The sequence below is a fragment of the Peromyscus maniculatus genome, chromosome 5 (assembly GCF_049852395.1).
Source record: "Peromyscus maniculatus bairdii isolate BWxNUB_F1_BW_parent chromosome 5, HU_Pman_BW_mat_3.1, whole genome shotgun sequence".
NCBI classification, from domain to species: Eukaryota; Metazoa; Chordata; class Mammalia; order Rodentia; family Cricetidae; genus Peromyscus; species Peromyscus maniculatus.
In genome coordinates, this window is record NC_134856.1 from 94,844,808 (window position 1) to 94,866,283 (window position 21,476).

The 21,476-nt window shown below is 43.3% G+C and overlaps 1 protein-coding gene across 1 annotated transcript; it reads left to right on the forward strand.

Moving 5' to 3' along the window:
* Nucleotides 1–4,952: 4,952 nt before the first annotated feature.
* Zp4 (zona pellucida glycoprotein 4) lies at nt 4,953–11,752 on the forward strand. The gene is made up of 12 exons (XM_006980166.2): nt 4,953–5,142; nt 5,372–5,493; nt 5,570–5,672; nt 6,442–6,600; nt 7,223–7,410; nt 7,938–8,035; nt 8,811–8,941; nt 9,352–9,541; nt 9,616–9,763; nt 10,080–10,158; nt 11,221–11,337; nt 11,646–11,752. The coding sequence occupies exons 1-12, from the start codon at nt 4,953–4,955 to the stop codon at nt 11,750–11,752; spliced, it is 1,632 nt and encodes a 543-aa protein (XP_006980228.2).
* The last annotated feature ends 9,724 nt before the right edge of the window (nt 11,753–21,476 follow it).

The following is a 21,476-nucleotide window of genomic DNA, read 5'->3' on the forward strand; positions in this document are numbered from 1 at the left end:
GTGCGGGAATGCTTCATCAGAATTTAGAGGCACTCCACTTTATAGTTTGTCAACATCAAGTCATTCTGATGGCCCTGTAAAATTAGGGTCTCAAAAGAGTTTGGGGCCCAAAGGTCTTACTGAAATATTGTGAAAGGGCACATTTTTCAGGAAGAAAAACGAAGCAAAACAGAGTGAAGGATTTGAAGATAGGCCATCACAGAGAGGACAGGAAATAGAACAAATCAACTCCAAATCTAAGCAGTAATGAAAAACATTTTTGTGTTTATAAAGGCTTAATCAAATTTTTAATTGACAACAAGATGAATGGAAGAAATCAAGAAAAATTCAAATGTGGTAAAGTGTTTTTTTTCTTATTCTCTTTTATATAATAAGTGTTTGTAGACTTTAAAAGGAAACAAAGATAGAGTATGTGGATCTCAGGTACCCAGAGTAAACCAGCATTGACATGCTGGCACAAACTGTCAGCTGCATTCACCATGCAGTAGACATAATAATGAAGTTAGGCTGCCCTGCACTCAGGTCACAGAAGGGTTTGCACTCCTTCTGAGGTCAGGAAGGCACCGGAATCCAGACTCCACAGGCCATGTACCCCAGGGCCAGCTTTATTAGGTTCCTGCAGTGAGACCAAAAGTTCTGAAGAGATAGTCTCAAATAGAAAGTGACATGAACAAGACCTAGCATGGTTCCATGCATGCTCAGAGTGTCCATGCCAGGATGCAACAGGTTGTCCTTGGCAAGCGTGAAAAGCACAAACACAGGGTTGTGGTGGTATTGTGTTCCCCAAAATATTGTGTACTCTAATAAATTTATCTGGGGTCAGAGAACAGACAGCCACTAGATACAAAGGCTAGAAAATGGTGGCACTCACACCTTTAATCCTAGCATTCCAGAGATAGAAATCCCTCTGGATCTCTGTGAGTTCAAGGCCACACTGGAAATAGCCAAGCATGGTGACACACGCCTTTAATCCCAGAAAGGCAGCCTTTAATCCCAGGGAGTGGTGGTAGAAAGCAGAAAGATATATTAGGCGTGAGGACCAGAAACTAGAAGCATTTTGGCTGGTTAAGCATTCGGCTGGTTAAGCTTTCAGGCTTTGGAGCAACACAGTTCAGCTGAGATTCATTGGGATGAGGACACAGAAGCTTCCAGTCTGAGGAAACAGGACCAGTTGAGGAATTGGCAAGGTGAGATAGCTGTGGCTTGTTCTGTCTCTCTGATCTACCAGCATGGACCCCAATAACTCGCCTCGGGTTTGATTTTATTAATAAGAACTTTTAAGATTCCTGCTACACAGGGTCAAGGTGATTTTGTTTGTGTTTGTTTTCTGTTTTATTTTTGAGACAGGATCTCTTGTAGCCCAGTCTGGCCTCCAACTCTCCATATAGCTAAGGTGAAATTTAACTTCGGCTCCTCCTTCCTCCACCTCTGGTGTGGTAGAAGGACAAATGTGTATCCCCAAACCCAGTATGCATGGTACTGGACATCAACAAAGGTCCACTTACAAGCCAGGCAAGCATCCTATCCACTGAGCTACATCCTTAGCCCCAGAAAGTTGTTTTGTTGTTGGGTTGTTTGTTTTGTTTATGAATCTTCTAAGTGATTATATGTCTAAAATTAAAAAAAAAATTACTTATTTAACCAATACTGTCTTAGTATATCAGGTTAGTGAGGTACAAATACTTGGGGGAAGTTGACCCACCTTCAAACTCTCAGTCTCGAAAGGAAAAATGGAGTTCCAAGTGGGACAGAGAGACTGAGGAGGAAAGGTGACCCAGTAGGAGTCACCTCCTGTGAGGTGTGAGGGGAGTCCTCCAAGGTGAAGCCTGCAGAATGCTCCTGCCTGCTCTCACCATCCCCAGCAGTTCCTCCAGGTGGAATGGGATCCAAATCACCCGGAAGCTCAGACACCAGAGCACACAGCACCAACCCCACCCCAGTTTCTATTTGAGTCACCTGAAGTAAGGGCCAAACTTCATTTCAAACAACCCCGGGTAATTCTGATGCTTTGATCTCAGGGCCAGACCCTTTAATCTGTGTCCCAAGGGAAGGAGGAAAACTGGGCAAAAGGGGACAGGGCTGCTAGCAGGCCACAAAGAGGAGACTGGGTGCAAAGGCATGTGGTCAGACAAGCAAGACCACAGCATGGTTAAAATAGGTGCCTGCTGAAAACTAGATAGATCAGGATAAGACACATGATATGTCAGATGCCCTGAGACATCTGGCTAACTCCAGCTAGCTCAGAGCAACCGTGAGAAAATGCAGCGATTGTAAGCCTAAGAAAATGATCACCTTTCCCCAAATTTCCTATTCTTGAACCCCATTCCTAATTCACTAACCACTAACATTAGTCCCAACCTACTCAGTAGCCATTGGGTACAAGACTGATCCACTACCTCAAAAAGAAAAGAGATTACAATCCCTTCAGTGCAGTCAAGGCAAGGAAGGATAGGGATTTTAACATAGAAATGACACTTCCATTTTTGTTTGATTTTTCTTTTTTCTTTTTTTTTCCTTTTTCTAACATAATAGCTCCACCCTCCACGAAGACAGGTTGACTCCTAGAGTCCAGTGCCCCAGAATGTTCCCTTCCTTATTTGGAAAGAGGGTCTTTATACATAGTCAAACAAAAACTGAAATCATCCTAGTAGATTTTAATCCAAAATGACCAATGTCCACAATTTTTTTAAAAAGGCCATTTGGACCTAGACAGACACAGATGGAGGACAGTATGAAGACACACGGGGAGTATGGCATGTGAGACAAGAGATGGGAGCCCATGTCTGCAAGGACAGCCAAAGGCTGCTGGCAGCCAGGAGAGAAGCAGGAAGACACAGAAGCAACCTCCCCTTGGTATTCGGTGTGACCCTGCCGACTCCTTAAGCTCACAGTGCTAGTGTCCTCAACTGCCTGCCAATAAACTGTTGTGAATACCCCAGGGTACTTATTAGGGCAGCCTTAAAAGAAAGAAATTACAGATCTCCACCCCCACCACCTCTCTCTCTCTCTCTCTCTCTCTCTCTCTCTCTCTCTCTCTCTCTCTCTCACACACACACACACACACACACACACACACACACACACACACACCTTGGCATCTGACATATTAAACATGGTATCTCTATATTCTCCTCCAATATTAAACAGCCTTTGCACTCAGGGAAACGGGCTGTCTTTCTCAAACCACAATGGTGGAGAGAAAGGGAGATCTGTTCAGTTTTGAGAAAATGGTAAAGAACACAATAGAGTCCCTGATTCCTTGGAGAATACATATAAAATCATCTGTTACTACCCCAAACCACATGAATAGCTTAGCCATGTCGTAGTCACACCTGCCAATCAAAGGACCACTCAGCTGTCAATCACCTGGCCATCAACCTTATTGCTTCTGTCCTTGCCTTGCACAGGAGAGTGGAGGAGGAATTCACCACATGCTTTCAAAAATACTAAATGGGCAGGAGACACCCGCCTTGTCTACAGGAGCCAAATGTAAATTGCTTGAACGCTCTAGAGTTAAGGGTTTTTCACTTCCTGTTAGTGTTTTAAATGTCACAGGTAGAAGCTGTGGTAATTGCCTGCTTTTATGACAATAAAAGGAATGCTAGAAGACAGCCCATTGGTTGATGGTGCTCAGAACCTCCTGTTACTTTTGAAGTCCACATGTCCATCCATTTGGGTAGATGAGCCTAAGGGATAGGGAAGGCATGTATCCAGCCACCCTATCATGAAATCCTTACCACAAAGTCTTGAATTAGTTCCCACTTCCTTTGTCAATTTGATTTACTCTTCACTTTCATAATCTTTTTCTATTGAGAGACAGAGAGCAAAAGAAGAGAGAGAGAGGAGAGAGAGAGATTAAGATTAACATACACAAACAGTCCTCTAGAAGTCAGGCTAAGTAGCTGCCCTCCTAGCCCCATGGCAGAGAAGGATGGTCTTGCACCCATGGTGGTCCTCACAGCAAGGATGAGGTCTACAGGACAGCACAGACAAAACCAGAATGGAACAAGTGTTGCACCACAGAATGGCTCCTAACAATACCTCCTGTGAGCCTGTGCAGAGAAGGGGAATGAAAGAAGAGCCTGGTGATGGAAGTCATCACCTCCAAGTGTCTCTGGATGGCCTTTTTTTTTTTTTTTTGGATAGGATCTTATATAGACCAAGCAAGACTCCAATTTGATATGCAGCCAAATATGATCTTGAATTTTCTTATTCCCCTGCTTCCATGTCCGGAGGGCTGGAATTATAGATTATAGAACCATGATGGGAGTCTCTCTGAATACAGAGCCAAGTTCTAAACCAACTTGACTCACAAATCAGGTTTAAGGGATCCTGAGATTTTGAACCAACTGCAGAGTGACTTCCCATGAAAGCTTAGAACCAGAGAAGAAAGGGAGAAGGGCCCTTAAAGAAGCTAACCTCAGCCCAAGGACATTGCCTGCACTCTCTCAGCTTGGCCAAGCACGGTGCCATATATTTGGCCTAAATCTCTCGTGGCATCCTTAAGAACCGTACTGCCCTAACAATCATTCTCATTTTTCCAGATAGAAAACTGAAAATTAAGAGAGGCTGTAACCTATGCAGTTCCTAGTTCCTGTCACTCATCACTCACCCAGGCCAATGCAGCTAGGATCCTCACTTCAGTATGCAACATTCTAGAAAGCAGTTGGTCTCCTTTTTCTGAAGACAAGCTAGTAGAACAATTGCTACGTGCAGCTAACCGAAAAAGCCTACTCTTAGCCAAAAAGAAGAGGTCAGCCCAGCTCTGAAGACCAGAGGATTAAATATTTAATGGGATGCATCTGTAGACTGCACCTCCAGAAGGAAAGAATCACCCTTTTTAAAGTCTTTTCCACCTGCCAGCTGTTAACGCTATCACCCCAAACCGAGCTTTCCTCGTGTGTATATAAAGAGATCTCTCCTGGTGGATGTGGGTTAGTGAAAGAGAAAGAATGGTTAGGCGGACTCTAAGTAGCACTCTGTGGCTTCTGCCTGGCATCTTACTATGTTTCCCGTTTTGTCCTCCTTTGAGTGGGCAGCATGTGACCGAGATGCCAGGTGTGCTCCACTGTGGGCTACAGAACTTTCAGTTTACCATGAACCTCAGCCTGGAGGCACAGAGTCCTGAGTTAACAGCTTGGGGTAAGTCAGACTCAACCAGGTACCTACTCTTACACTTCCTCTCTTGACCCTTTCCTCCTTTTAAAATCTTCACAGCCCCTACCTACAGAATGAGTATTTGAAACTGCTACTTCCAAACTTGCCTTGTCTTGTATTTTTCTGAATGATGGAAGTCCCTTGGGGTCAAGAGGTGGGTCTGGTTATCCACCGATGATTAACCACTGTGCTTTTCACGTTCGACCTGCCCTAGATAGCCAAGGGCTGCCACACAGGCTAAAGAATGACTCCGACTGTGGTACGTGGGTGATGGACAGTCCTGGTGGCCCCCTGGTGTTGGAGGCTACCTACAATGGCTGCTACGTCACTCTAAGGGTAAGTAGACACCAGCTATCAGACAAGAATCCTTCCTACCACCAGCCAGGCTGATCACTGTTGCTTGTCTCTTCAGGGCTCCTATTATGTCATGGTAGTTGGAGTGCAAGGGGTGGATGTAGCTGGCCATATGGCAGGGCCAATGAAGAGACTGCTTAAGTGCCCTTTGGATCTTCGAGGTAAGTGTAGAAAGCATTCAGGCTAGGGGAGGGTCCTGCCTAGAAGGTGCTCTTGGGCTACTCCTGTCTACTCCAGGTAGCATCAACAACTGATGCTAAGAAGGATTCCTCCCTCCATGTCAGCCCTTAGGAAAATTAATTGTAGAGAGACTCCAGCTGAGGCTGGGCATGGTTAGGAGTTGGCACCTTACTTCCTGACCCAGGGCTCTAGGTTCTGTTGGGCCTCTCACCAAGCAGCTTCACTTGTGATTTGCAAAGTTGGAATTTAAATGAGAATTAACTCGTAACTGGAGCCCAGAGCCTTCTCACCCTTTGGAGTGGGTGGAAAACAAAAGCTAGCAATAGGAAATAGCCCCAGCTGGGGACACTTGATCATTTAACTAGGAAACCCTAAGCAATTCTATACTCAAAGCTACTGGAAGTCCTAAGGCATGGGAAGCTCCTGTGGTATCACCCATGTGATAGCAAAGTTTGATGGGTCCCTCTAAAGAGCCAGAAAGGTGGTCATTGGAAGGCATGTGAAGAGCCTCACTGCTCCTACACACACTGGGAGAATGTTTTGCTCAGTAGGGATCCATTTCAGGAGACTCTGACAAGGTGACTTAATATTGATCTTCCTTTGGGATTTAATCTAGTGAGTAGAGTCAACAGGCCTATTAAGGTGGTCTCGATGTTCTGGAGTTCAAAGCCCAGGTTTTGTGACAAGATGGTTCACTGAAGGACCACCCTGCTGCCTAGATTGAGCTCCTCTTCCCTTCTCAATATCCAGCCCCAGATACTCGGAACACTGAAGTGTGCAAGCCTGTGCCAGTGAAGGAAAGGCTGCCCTGTGCTCCCTCACCCATCTCTCAAGGAGACTGTGATGAGCTGGGCTGCTGCTACAGCTCTGAAGAGGAAGAGGCGGGCTCCTGTTACTATGGAAACACAGGTACATGCTTCCATCTCAATTCCTTTGAGAAAAGGGGGCTTAGTGATTGCTGGAGACACCAGAACAGGGGAAGCTTTATTCAACCAGCAAATAAAGAGCAACTGGTGGCTAGTGGATGGGCAATTCTGCCTAGAACTAGAACTTTCTATAGCCTTTCACTGTCTTATCTAGAAGTAAAACGTAAAGGAAACCTGCAAGGACATTAAGAAATTAAGTCTATGTGACAGGTTGTTAAACTTTGATAAACCAATTGATAAACTCTTTTGTTTTCTCAAGGAACAGCCACTTGGTTGGCTGGTAGTCTTAAGATTGTGCTTAGAGAGAATCCTGCCCAAGTGATTTTTCACATGCCCCATATCAAGCTTGAAGGTTTCCTAGCATGTTAAACACGCAGAACCCAGTTCTAAGCAGTAAAAGATGGCAGGTGTAGCCAAGTTACAGCTGTGCCTCAGTGACCGTGACAAGGCCTTGGTGCACGTGGTCATTGGGAGCCTATCGCCAGGTCATCAGTAGAAATTCCAACTTCACTATGCAGACACCTGAAGCAAATGAGTTATTAGACTCAGGTCCACCTTGCTCCATCTCAGGAGTGGCCTGATCTCACCTGTCTCTGGTGTTGCAGTGACCTCCCAGTGCTCCAGAGGGGGCCGCTTCTCCATTGCTGTGTCCAGGAATGTGACCTCGCCACCCCTGCGCTTGGATTCACTACACTTGGTCTTCAGGAGTGACAGTGGATGTGATCCTGTGATGGCAACGCCCACCTTTGTCCTGTTCCACTTTCCATTTACTTCCTGTGGGACCATAAGGCAGGTGAGAAGAGTGCCTTGGGGGTGGGGGTGGAGGCAGTGCCTGAGTGGTTAGGAGATAAGTTGAGATAAATTACAGTCATGAGGAACAGCCCTGAACCACTGCCTGATGTCTAGCACAGTTTCTAGGGCAAAAAAGGCCTTGCTTGGAGGACGGCTGCTTCTGTTGGCACTCAGAAAATGCCTCTGCCATGGTCCCAGCTTTTCCCCCAACATTCTGTAGGAAGCAGATATAAGAAGTAGATTCCTCACACTTCCAGAAAGTAGGGTAATCAGGAGGAGGATGCTGACTTGGATTGGGGTGGTCCATTTACCTAATCTTAGTACTTAAATGGTCTCTCATTCCTTGGTTCTACATCAAGCATAAGCCCTACTTTTCTACGTTATTCACAGATGGGATGCCCTGCCTCTCTTAGGGATCAGAAAATAGGATACAAAATATGACAAGACTAAGAGCTTGGTCTGGGCAACATGGATGTGCATATTCAGTCAACAGATTGAAGTGACAGCTTCTCTTTACCCATTGGACAGATCACTGGAGACCAGGTCGTGTATGAAAACGAGCTAGTGGCGACTCAGGATGTGAGAGCCTGGGACAGTGGCTCTATTACCCGAGACAGCATCTTCAGGTAGTCACTTTTGACCAGAGAGGCCAGTAGGCCTTTTCTTCATAAGGCAAGAAACCCGGGGTAAACAGAACCCACAGTAGAACACTTCTCTGCAATAGGTGAATCTGCCTGCTACCTCAGCTTAGCACTTATGTAGACTGCTGCATATACATTACCTGGGTCTCTGTTGCCAACTTGATCTCGGCCTCATCCTCATGCAAGACTTCTGTTCCTTCTACCTCATGGAGACTCGTTTCTTACCGGAGCCATCTCATTTTTACCGTGTCTAGGTCATGGCTGAGAGAATTCCTTTCAGACTTGATCTCCCCAGGTCTCACACTTGAGCTTCGCTGCTGTAGAGTAAAGCAAAAAAAAGTGCTATCATTGCCTTGAGAGCCCTGTGCGATAACTCGATGTTGCTCCTCTCGGAGCACTTGATGCTCTCAACCTCTCCAACCTTAGGCTTGTCCTTGCATGGAGCCTCCATAAGGCACCTTTCACCTGGGCTTCTTACCAGTCATTTCCATGCTTCATAACCTCTCCTGTAAGATGTTCACTAATTATCTGCTTTTGCACTAGTCACCTGTCTCATGAAGCATACTTGTTTCTTACATAGTTTTCTCACCAACTCCTACTGGTCCTATTGCATAGTAACAATGGAAAACAGCTCTTAGGACAAAAATCACCTCTAATTTAAGCTATGAACTTGGAAAACACCTACTGCATGCTCCTCTGGAGTTAAAATCAGCAGGTGCTGCCAGTACACCCATACTACTAAAATCTTATTTTCCTGCAGGCTCCGAGTCAGCTGCAGCTACTCCATTCTTAGTAGCACATCCCCAATTAATATGCAAGTGCTGAGTCTCCCACCACCTCTTCCTAAGATGCAGCCTGGACCTCTCAATCTGGAACTTCAGATTGCCAAGGGTAAGCCCTTCCTAGTCAGGGAATCGCACCTGAACTCTGTCAGTCCACTAACTTGGCAACACCACATTTGTAAGGGTATTTAGGATATGAAGCTATTCCTAGTAGTTCCTAGTTCTGTTAACAGTTTAACACTGTGGTGGGGGGGGGGATGAGAATGAGAATGTAGAGGTCAATCTCAGATCATTTCCTTGTGTGCCATCTACCTTTTTCCTGAGATGGGATCCCTCATTGGCCTGGAGTTTCTCTCTCTGCTTTGCCAACTCTAGGATTATAAGCACAGACCATCAAGCCTGGTCTTTTCACATGGGTTCTGGGGGTCAAGTTCAGATACCCATGCTTCTACAGGGCAGGTATTTTTATCTACTTCAGTATCCTCTAGCCCCACTTTAATTCTGGTTTTCATTGTGCAGATAAAACCTATGGCTCTTACTATGGGGCTAATGACTACCCACTGGTGAAATTACTCCAGGATCCTATCTATGTTGAAGTCTCCATCCTTCACAGAACAGACCCCTCTTTGGGGCTACTGCTAGAGCAGTGTTGGGCCACACCTGGCCCTAAGCCTTTTCATCAACCACAGTGGCCAATCCTGGTGAAGGGGTAAGTGGCTCCTTCATGTACCTGGGTGGCCCCCAGAATAAGCCCATCCTGACAAGCTGTGGCTCTTGGCTTAGATGCCCATATGCTGGAGACAACTATCAGACCAAAAGGATCGCTGTCCAGAAAGCATCAAGGCCCTTTCCTTCTCATCACCAACGCTTCAGCATCTCCACCTTCAGCTTCACCAATGCTGTAAGGGAGAAGCAGGTTTTTGGTGGACAGGTATGGTATCTCCTTCCACACCCTTGTAAATTTTTAAAAACCTCCAGAACTCATGATGGTTTTACCCCTCTACCATCTCTCTAAGGTGGTTCTTTGACCCTCGACACTGGCTCTTGATGTTGAGGGCAGCTTCTTCAAGGTGTTACCAAGAACATGAGTGCCATCTGACACCTGGACTCTGGTTCTTCAAGACTATTGTGACATTAACTTAGGCAGATGGCTATAACACTTTCTCAACTTTTTGGAGATGAGGTGTGGGGTTGGGAGATGTCTGATATGGAAAATGTCTACATGATATTGACTTGTTAACCTCCAGGTATATCTGCACTGCAGTGCACTGGTCTGCCAGCCTGCTGGGACACCATCCTGCATGGGAATCTGTCCTGCTTCAAGGAGTGAGTATCTTAGCTGTCTACATCCAGACCTAAGTGAATCCTGAAGTCCTACTGTGTTAGCCTCTGCCATTAAACTAAGAGTTTTATCTCATTAATGAAGTTTCCCTCTGTACTAACTGCATGAGGACAGAGCTGACTAGATTGCCACAATCTCAGGTTTTCAAAAACTATAATTCAATTTATACAAAATTTGACTAAACCAGAAGCCAAATTCAAGTCTTCCTGCTTGCATAGCAAGCACTTTACTGGCTGACTTATTTCCTCAGCCAGCCACTTGTCAACTTTTTCCTTTTACATCTGGCCAGTTTTCAAAAGTAGATGTCCTGACCTACCTGAATGCAGGTCTTCAATGTGCGCTTAAAGGTACACTGGTTGAAGAATTGTAGACACACAGTATGCTCTGGAGTTGGCCAGACCCAGACCTCCTGATAAATGTAAATGCTTCTACTTGACCCATTCACTTGCACTTGACTAGTCTCTGAATCATAATTCATGATTCTTGAATCTTTAGGTGTTTTCTACAAGAAAAAAAAACAGCTCTTAGCAATTCAGTGTACATAGTGTAAGACAGATGCAAGCCAATTCTGATGATGTCCAATATTCCCACTGCAAGCCAATTCTGATTATGACCATTATTCCCAGTTGTAAAGACAATAGATTGACTTTTTTCAGATCATTGAACTGACAGCCGTAGGATTATAACAGCTTGTGTCCTCACTTCCTGTTTGAACCCATAACCTCTGGAATATAAAGTTAACTGAATGCTATTGCCAGTGTTCCTTTTTCTAGGAGAGGATGTTAGTTGCAAGGGGGGTGGCAGTGGAGATCATTGAATGTGATTGTCTATGTCCAACTCTTGGTGAACTGAAATAACACTTTCACAGAGTTAAATAGAAAATCTTAGACTTGGTTGGTTTTGTATAAACACACACAAAAAAAGGTTTCTATAAGATGTGAAATGGAGATGTGTGCATCAAGGGATTTGACTTTGTTCCTTAGTCCCTTGGCTCACATATACAACTGAAATTTACAACCAATTGCAAGCTCTCATCTCGCCACCAGGAAGAAGAAAATCTGAGCTTCATTTTGAAAACAACACTGCCAGCATCTCTAGCAAGGGCCCTGTGATCCTTCTCCAATCCACTAAGGACCCTGCAGACATGCTTCATAGATACTCAAGTGAGTAGGAAGATATCAAATTACCAGCTACTTCTTAGCTAGTTACAGTCTTGCATGCTTGTAATCTCAGCACTTGGAAAGCGAGGCAGGAGGGTGATTTCTAGTTCAAGGACAGCCTTGCTACATAGCAAGACACAGTCATTCCCCTCATCCTTAAAAGATGCTTTCTTGCCCTGTTCCTTACTGTTCAATGTATATTTCCCCCACAAAAGTAATCACCATTCCTATAGAAGACTACTTGCTCCTGTCAAGATCTAGAATGGCTTGGGCTGATTCAGCACACACTAACCCACCTTTCCACTCCACAGGCACCCCCATGGATTCCCCTGCTCTGTGGATAGCAGGACTTTCTGCAGTAACAATCATCATTGGAGTCTTGTTAATATTCTACTTGGCCATCAGAAAACCGAGATGAATTGCCCAGATCAAGTATGTCAATAAAAACTGACTACATGCCAAACATGGGAAGGGCTTCTCATTTGAAAGCTAGTCTGATTCTGAGTAAACACCTCAATTTATCTGAATATCTCACTTTTCTCACTTAGGGAAGGCATCTCAACTCATCTGAGCAAAGAGTAACATACTATCCTTTTATTTTAGCTCTCACACCTGAGAAGAACAATCAATGTTTTGGTAGAATACGGTTCAAGGGGGACAGGGGTCAAAGATACATACCTAACTAAATATCTGACTATCAAGGTTTTATAAGCTTGAGATATAGGAATTTTCAAGCAGAGAGAATTAGTCTTTGGGTAGCCACAACTCTCTGACTGCTGGGTTTGGGATTTTAAGGATTTTAAGGGGACAGCCAGCAGATCACAAGAGGAGGGGCTAGTTTAAACCAATCACTGAAAGGCCATGTCTATACACATCTGTAATCACAGCACATGGGATCCCCAAGATGGTTGACAAGTTAAAGGCCAGCCTAGGCTACGTAGGAGACACTGTCACAAAAAATGTCAGAAAAGTAGCTCTGTATTGGACCAACTGCCTGGCCTCTTCAAAGCCATGGTCTTGAATCCTACCACCACCCCTGAAACGTTACCATCCCTACTTCCAGAGAGTGATTTAAGAGACATGAATCAAGGCTTATAGTTGTATTTCTAACTACTACAGCTTCTAATCCAAGGGCAAGAGCCAGGGTACAGGTAGCAGTAATAGAGATCAATTTGACTGTGATAAAACGGATTCACCTTGGCCATCACAAGACAGAACAATGTGAAACTATCAATTTCAAAAATACCCATAGCTGCAAGTCCCCATGTTAGCTTCTGAAGATCAGCATATTCTTATAGCATGTCTTGTGAATATTAGTGGAAAATACTGTGTACTGCCAGATTGGACTGAGGTTTTTCTCCAGTTGTTTCCCCCTCAGGCTGACTTCAAGCTCTTTATATAGCCAAGATTCACTATAAACTCTTAATCCTTCTGCCTCCTATTCCCAAATTCTGAGATTACAGGCAAGTGCCACCATCCCATTTCTGCCTTGCTGGGGATTGAAATCAGAGCTTTGGGTAAGCACCCTACTAATTGTATATATCCCCTAAATCTATTTTTATATATACATAAATATTCACATATACTATAAACATAAATTATATTTATATATACTTATATATTTATGTTACATATAACATCAATTATATATTAATAGTAAAACTAGAAAAGCATTGACATGAAGCTGTAGAAAAGCATTTCCTGCAAACATTTACTTCAGGCTAACTGGGATAAATGAATATAACACATAGGTGAGGTTTAAGTTAAAATACTTTATATCCTAAATGTGTTCAATACAATGTACACAACTCCAGAAAAATGTCACCTAAACTAAGTTCAGTACTCATTTTTGTCCTTGTACCAGCCAAGTCTAAATGTCCAACAAGTTCTGACTCAGTGCTGACAACGTGGAGCTGCAGTTTGCTCAATTCACATATGTTTACTATGACAGGTCCTGAGCTATGTACAAGAGTAAGAAGCCAGAGAGCCACCCAGAAACAGCAGTAGACACAAGGTAGGATATGCACACAAAATACAGTCAAGGAAGAGGGGATTGGGAAAGGGTAATCAAGTCACATTGACTCTTCTTTTAGGAGAAATAGATGGACATGGTCAGGAATTCTCAGCTTACTGCATAAGCAAAGCAACTTTGTGTAGGGTGCTCTAAATGGCATTTACCAAGCAACAAGGAATCTGGAATTCCAACAGAAAGGAAGGCTGGTCCATCTCAACCCTCATATGTAGGTTATTTACTGAGGATAAGATTGCCCCTTTTAAGAAAAGTAAGGCAGTTTGTATTTAATATGAGATGTATAACCAGAGAGGACAATCCTGACGCTAAAGATTCCACATGAAACCTTCCAGGCTTTTTCTAGAGGGCTATTAATATCCTGTGGGCCTCTGAAGAGAGGAACTAATTGACTATACATTGTACCAAGAGTCCACCTTCCCATGGTGTTTTAGAAGTAATATCTTGTAGAATATATTTCTGGAGGTTTGTTATTGTTGGTGTTGTGACCACAGAATCCTTAACATTGATCAGAGACAGGATGTTGGTGCAGGGAAGTGTGTTTACAATGCACAATGAGCTGAACACTTTGCCAGAATTTTTAAGAACTTGAATCACCAAAACATCATCAGGGACCCTGTCATAGTGTGTTAATTTGACACAAGCTTGGTCATCTTAGGGACTCTGAATCCAGCAAATGGTGTTCATCTGACTGGCCTATAGGAAAAGTCTGTAGGATATTTTCTTAATGATGTATGGAGCCAGCCCACTGTAGGTGGTGACACCCTGGGCAGATGGCCCTGGGTTGCGTAAACAGGCTGAGCAAGCCATGAGGAACAAGCTTATAAGCAACATTCCTCCGTGGCCTCTGCACTAGCTCCTGCCTCCAAGGTTTGTGCTTGAGTGTCTGCCCTGACCTTGGAATTGTAAGATGAAATAAACCCTTCTCCCAAGTTATTTTGGATCATAGTGTTTTTCATAACTACAGAAAACCAAACCAGGATAGACCCACAAGCTGATAAACTTCACAATAAGTCAATGTTGGGGAGAGAGCCTATAGAATGATATAAAATTTCTTGAAACTATTATCTTATTAAACCTGCCTGTCTCATCTTGCTTTGTAGTGCTGACTAGCCTAGAAATCACTATATAGTCCAAGCTGGCCTTCAAACTCATGACAATCCTCCTGTCTCAGCTTCCCAAGTACTGGAATGAAAGGCGTGAATGGACACACCTGCCTAATATAAGGTCTTATATTCAAAATATATAAAGAACTCAGCTTCAAGCTTGGACTGCTGTGCACTATGTCTCTTTCCAGAACCTTCTCCACCTGCTTTTGCTGAAAAAATTCTGTTTTTCTGCCCTTTGTTATAAAGAAACACATCTGCCACACTCAGAATACCTGATCAGGTGACAGGAAGAGGTCCTGCCACTTGAAGTTTCTTGTTTCGAGCAATATGGTTTGGAGCTGAAGGGAACAGAGGGATGCCTCTGAGGTAGATTTATAGGGGTAAAGTATAGACTCTGGTGATACTGGATTAAATGAGTTGCAGCTATGGAGTTTTGCCTTTTAAATACATAAATAAGAGAATGGGTTATTTGGGTTACTATTTCATACCTACTATGGGCTATAGTGTCCCCCAAAGGCCTCTGTGCTAAAGGATTAGTTTTATGGTAAAAATGGAAAGTAGTGAAAGAGTGAGAGCAGTGGTGACTAATGGGAGGAAGTTAGGTAATTGGGAGCATGGTCATGACAGACATGTTAGGGCCAACCCCTTCCTCTTCCTGTTTCCTTACTGCCATGAGGTGAATAAGCCTCCTCTACTATATACTTCCTCCATGATACACTGGTGCCATGGTCAACCAAGGAGCATGGTTTTTTCCTTTTCTGTTGACTCTTCTCAAGTATACAGTCACAGTAATGGAAATCTCACTATAATCTTCAAATATTCTTATTTGTATGCCTAATTAGTTTCTACCTTGATACATAATCATAGGCTTATTAGGACATGAAATTTATTTTACTTCTGCCAAAAACATCTGGAGTATTCAGAGGAAAGCAGCCCAAATGAGAGATTGGCCAAAGGATTCTGAGTTTCAACTAAATGGGAGTTAGTTTGCTGTACAAGTGCACAAGAGTTAGGAACAGGTTAGAGTTAATATCAATGTACTGTGTGCTTAAAAAAAATCACTGAGTCCATTTTAAGTTCTCATGCCCAAAATATGTATAGAAGATGTACTTACAACATGTTGCATGGGATCAATACATAATCAAAATTAAGTGTGTCAAGAAACCAAGTGGGGGACATTCCTAGTGGCTACTTAATGTTCATTGGTTTTTATACAATGAGGGCCTCCCTACAACCTAGTAAATCCCTTCTTGGCATATATTCAGTTTATGGTTCTGTCTCTCCAGGGTGCCCTGACTAACACACTCCCTAACCCAGCAATTCCAGACCAGGCAAGTCTTCCAAGGCCTACAGTCTCTGTCAGCAACTTCCTCTTTGCTTCTTGACTTCTGTGTCCACAGGATGAGACCATTCGGTTCATGTGGATGGGAAAAGCTTTATGATTAGGAAGGACTTACTTAGCTATTTCCTTGGGGTTTAAACGTCCCCAAACTCACGAAAAACTTGATTCTAGAAGCTTCCAAACTGTACAAGACTCCTGAGGCTGCTGCTTCTGGCTGTATTGCTCAGGAGAATGAAGTGGCTCTTCTGTGGACCAGTACCTGAAAGTTATACAGAAAACTTTAGTCTTGAAACTTCTGTGGGAACCCCACAATCAAGTCATGGGTTCACTAACCTAGGCTATAATCTTGACCCAAAAAAGGCCTGCACTGGATAGAAGTCATTAGAAACCTCTGTTCTGTCTCTAGAGATTTGTGTGCTTCAGGTCTTGGTTGGGGTGTATGTGTGTGAGACTGAAGCTGGAACCTGGGGCCTCACAGATGCCTGTCAAGCACTCTACCATTGAGCTCTATCTCCAGACCTAGATATTTCTTATAAATGTAACCATATTACACAATGAAGGGACACTAGCCCACTTGAGCACATGGATGGCTCTGGCAGGCCTTGCCCTTCTCCCCATTCCCTCTCTTGCTAAAAACTGTTAGATTACATTCCTAAAGCTAGCCCCCAAGGTCTATTCCCTTATTTGACCACTTCCTCCTCCTGAGGCTGACTACCAAGGTCCAGCAGTCAGAATCCCCCCTTGGTTCACCTAATTAACATGCTCATTAAAATTCAACACCTTGTCCTAACATGGGGTTTCCCCCTTTACATATATATGTCACCATTGCCCATGTGCCACATCTGTCTCCTCTCTATCCAGAGGCAGTCCTTTGTCCCTCTGGGACAAATATTCTTGCCCTTTTCCCTTGTCCCCTTCCCTTCTCCCTCATCCTCTCTCCTTTATAACTGCATCCTAGCCCACTCTAACACAGATCTCCCCTTTTTCTCTTATGACACCTTCAAGGCCATTCTATTCTGAGTCAGAAAGCAGCCATTTTAACTTTTTTTTCCCTGCTTAATAAAGGCTCTCTCTGTGAAAATGGGTGTTTGGGTGTGGTTTGTGTGGCATCTGGGGTCTGGAAGGGAGCCCCCACTGTGTAGGAGCCCCCTTCATTGGTGCTGAAACCCAGGATTGGCCAACAAACCCCCAACCTTTCTTTCCTGGTGTCTGATTCCCTCATCCAACAGCTGCTGATTGGTAAGTTCCCCCCACCCTGCTGTCCTAAACAGTCTCCAGATTATCGGGGTGACAGGTGTGTGTGTGTGTGTGTGTTTTCAAAGTTAAGCCTTTGAAACAAGTAACTACCCTAACTCTTATACTAACCTATCCTCTATCCCAGGCAAAACCACTCACTTTTCAGTCCTAGACCACATTCTCAAGATCTTTTGGTCTTTACTAGGACAGACCCCAACACTCAATAATCCTGACAACTGACCTGGATTGTCCTTCCCAAAGGATTCAAAGACAGTCCTAACCTTTGTGGCCAGGCATGTGCTATTGGCGAAGCAGCTTTATTTATCAACTGATTAGAGCAATATATTTTCACGGCATACAAAGACATCCCCCCATCACCTGTTCCCTCAGGATCACCTGTCTCCTCCTACACAGGAGTCCCCTTCACACATAGTCCTCTGTGAATTCCTATTTTCACTTAACATATTATTTTCTAGTTCCCCTACATGATAACAGACCTCAGTACTTTGTTCCTTTTTATAGTTGAATAACATTCCAATGTTCTTTTTTTATTATGCACTTATCAATAGATTGATGTTTGAGTTAGATCTCTTGAGAACTGGCTGTGAACACTTTGTACAAGTTTTCATATAGATATGTTTCCATTTCTTCTAACTGTATGTGCATAAGTAGAAATTCTAGGTCATATGTTATCCCATGCTTAGCATTTCATAACTGTTTCCAAAAAATGTCTCTGCCATTTTACATTATGACTAGTAATGTATGAGACTTTAATGTTTTTCACATATTTCTCAGTGTATCTTCATGTTTCTAATCTGATATTGCAAAAATAATATTCACAATCTATCTTAAATATATTATAAAATGTATAAAAACAATAAAAGGCCTATAATTAATCTAAACACAATGACTTATTTATCTTTTAAAACATTTAATTAAATTTTATTTTCCATTCATTTATGTATATTGCTGTGTGCATGTGTACATGCACCAAGATGCATGTGTAGAAATCAGAGAACTCGTTGGAAGAGTCAGTTCTCTCCTTCTATTATGTGGGTCCCAAGGATCAGTTTCAGGTCATCATTTGGTAGCAAGTGACTTGAACCACTAAGCCATCTCACTAACTCCTAGTTACTTTTCTGTTACTATGGCACTATACTTGTCAATAAACACTTGAAGGGCTAAGGAGATATTTCAATCAGTAAAATATTTTCCATACAATCACAATGACCTGAAATGGATCCTCAGAACCAATGGATGATGCTTATTATCCTTTGAAGAGGTAGACACAAGTGAATTCCTAGGACTTAATGGCCAGCCAGCCTAGCCTACTGGGAAAGCTCTAGTCAAGGAGAAACTCTGCCTCATAGAGCAAGATGGATGACTCCTGAGGAATATAGCATACAAGGTTGACCTCTGGTCTCTACACATTTGTACACAAATATCTGCCCCAAACACATTTAGTGGAGGAAGGATTTGTTTTGATTCAGTCTCTGGGAAGACAGTCCATTATTGCAGACAAGGAAGGGCACAACCACCTGGTACATGGTAGGAGGAGCCTATGACTACCAATTCTTATATCTTGGTAGATTGGGAAGCAGAGAGAACCCTAGTCAGAACTAGAAGTAGATATCACCTCTAAGACCCCTCCAACCCCAGTGCTGTGGGATGGTCTTTCTGTACGCTGTGAATGTGTTGCTACTATTGGTTAATGAAGCTGTTTTGGTCAATGGCAACACAGAATATATCCAGGTGGGAAATCCAAGAGAGGGAGAAAAGAAGAAAGGTAGAGTCAGGGAGACACTGCAGGCCACAGGGGGAGCAAGATGTGATAGAACACAGGTAAAGCCATAAGATATGTGGTGATATATAGATTAATAGAAATGGGTTGGTTTGAGATGTAAGAGCTAGCCAGCAATAAGCCTGAGCCATAGACCAAACAGTTTGTAATTAATGTTAAGCCTCTGAGTGATTATTTCATAAAAATGGCTGCTGCCCGGGCGGAACTGAGAAACTTCTGTCTACACCCCAGTACTCTTTGCAACCAGCTAGACCATAGACCTAAAAATTCTACAACCTCCTAAATCAACACCACCAGCCAGGACCGAGTGTTTAAAGACATAATCCTATGAGGGGAAGTTTACACTCAAGCTGTAAGAAATACCAAGTTGCATGAGCAAATTAGAAAGAAAACAAACCAACATGAAAGCACAAGTAGGCAAGCACTCCCCCTCCCTACTCCCAGTCCCTCCTCAAAGAAATAGTGAACAATAGCATTTTGTGCATCCACCCAGGCACAAGCCTCATGTGTATAAGCTCTTTAGTTCATACAAACCAACAATTCTGCCCACCTTTCCTGTACTCAGCTGTTACTGTTGTCTTCCTTTACATGTCTTTGGAATATGTCTCATATTTGGAATTCCTGTGGCCCACCAGAGCAAGGTCACACTGACTGAAGGTATGGAGCAAAGCCTCTCAGAGCCTGAACATTTTCTCCCTTTTTGTATTCGCCCAGGACCTAGAAGAGTGTTCTTGACATCAGAGAAGCTATTTATGCAAGAGGACTTTGATTTGATTATCATGGGATGGAGCAGAGTATGGTTGAGTTGTTTTAATTCAGCTCCCTCAAATACATGTAGAAATGCGCAGAAGGTTGAGCCCTGGGAAAAGAGCTTTCTGTGTACCTGCTCCAGGCTCTGCATTTGGCTTCAGGCTCTTGGTAATGCTACATGCTCTCTTCCTCTCTCCTTCAGTTTGTGCCTGCAGGCATGTTGAGGTTGGCACTTGCTGCTACCCAGAAGGTTGCAGAGAGGTGATGGGAAAGTGTCCATAAACAAGGCCTTTTGTAATGAAAGCCAAGGAGGCAGCTCTCTGTCAAGGTCACCTTTGAATTCCACAAGTCAACAGTTTGGCAATTACCATGCAGAGACTGTTTTTAAGCAATCTGCTAAAGTCACTTATGTGAGATGACACTGAAGACCTGAGTCACCTCTGGAATGACTCAGTGCCCCTGCATTGGGGCCAATCAACTTGAGGCTCTGTATTTCCTGTGAATAAGTCCTTCAGTTATTTCCTCTCAAAGCTTCTACCTCGTGACTTTCCCTTGATTAGCATTCTAGCATTTAAAAATATTCTCTGAAATTGTACATTACAGATTAATATTCATAAGCTACACACACACACAGAAAGAGGGAATAGTTTGCAATCTTACCTATAAAAGTACTAAAAACATAATTTTGAGGCCATAAAAATTACCCAATTAATTAAAAGACACGATGAAAATTTCTATTCTGTGAAATACAAGAGAATACAAAAGGAACTTCCCCATCTCAGGATGGAAAAGTATACCAAAATATACTCCTGAAAATGTAGAGCACAAAGCAGAATGATTTCAATTGTTTGTGACCAATATTCATGTCATGTTGACAAATAAACTGGGTTTGCCATTTTTCCTGTTTCCTGGAATGGCTATAGACATAGCAGGTGTTGCTCAGAACTTTGCTGGGTGTTGAGTGGATGCCTGGAGGAGTGTGTTCCTTAAAGTGATCCAGTTCCTAGTAGAGAGTCTGCAGGCAAACTTATACTCAGCTCAGCCCAGGATAAAGCAACCCTGCTCCAAATAGTCCATGGAGGGAATAAATTATGCTCTTCAGTGACCAGTTAAATCTGCTTTCCATGAGAAAGGCTCATTTACATAAACCTCCTCTCACTTTAAAAGAAAGGAACCATAAACTAAGCTACTAAAGAACACACAGGATTTGAAAAGGCAAACCATCTTTGGTTTACCTACAGCAGGATATGGTACAAAAAGATAAGAGCCAAATCCGCTGCCCTGACAGAGTTCCCATGAGACAAATGACTCCTTTATTCACTGTCCCATTTTAAAGAACTAGGCAGTGATTACAGGGGTCGAATCTGGTTCCACCAGAAACAGAGGAGAGAAAGGAAGAAAGTGTTTGCAGTATCAAAGTACTCCTAGACAGAATAAATCCTTCCCATGAGAGCAAAGACCAGTGTGTTCCCTTATTATTCTTGTAGCCTTGGTTTCCTGTGTTCCTTTGATCAGGACTAGGCCATCATGGATACACAAATACTAAGTAAACTTACATCACAGCAAGTTCTTACCACAGGCCTTTTTCCTCAGTTTACCACAGGTCATGTCTTTCCTTGGTCTCCTATAATGGCTCTAGACACAGACAGTATTACTGAGTTTTTCTTCCATGATGAGTGGATGCCATAAGCCATGTGCTCACCCAGCAATCCAGTTCATGGCAGAGGCTACAGTTAAGTTATTTGACCTAATTTGCTTCAGCCTCTGTCTAAAACTTAAGCATGCCTCCCTTCTCCCCAGCAAACAAGAACAGAGTTGGTCTTCCTAAGCCCATGTCACTTCCAAAACCTAGTTTAAGGGCCTCAAGAATCCTCT

Coding starts and splice junctions, on each gene's coding strand:
- Zp4 (XM_006980166.2), top strand. CDS start 4,953: ATGGTTAGGCGGACTCTAAGTAGCACTCTGTGGCTTCTGCCTGGCATC. Junction 9,764..10,079: donor AGCAGGTTTTTGGTGGACAG/GTATGGTATCTC, acceptor GTTAACCTCCAG/GTATATCTGCACTGCAGTGC. Junction 11,338..11,645: donor CATGCTTCATAGATACTCAA/GTGAGTAGGAAG, acceptor TCCACTCCACAG/GCACCCCCATGGATTCCCCT.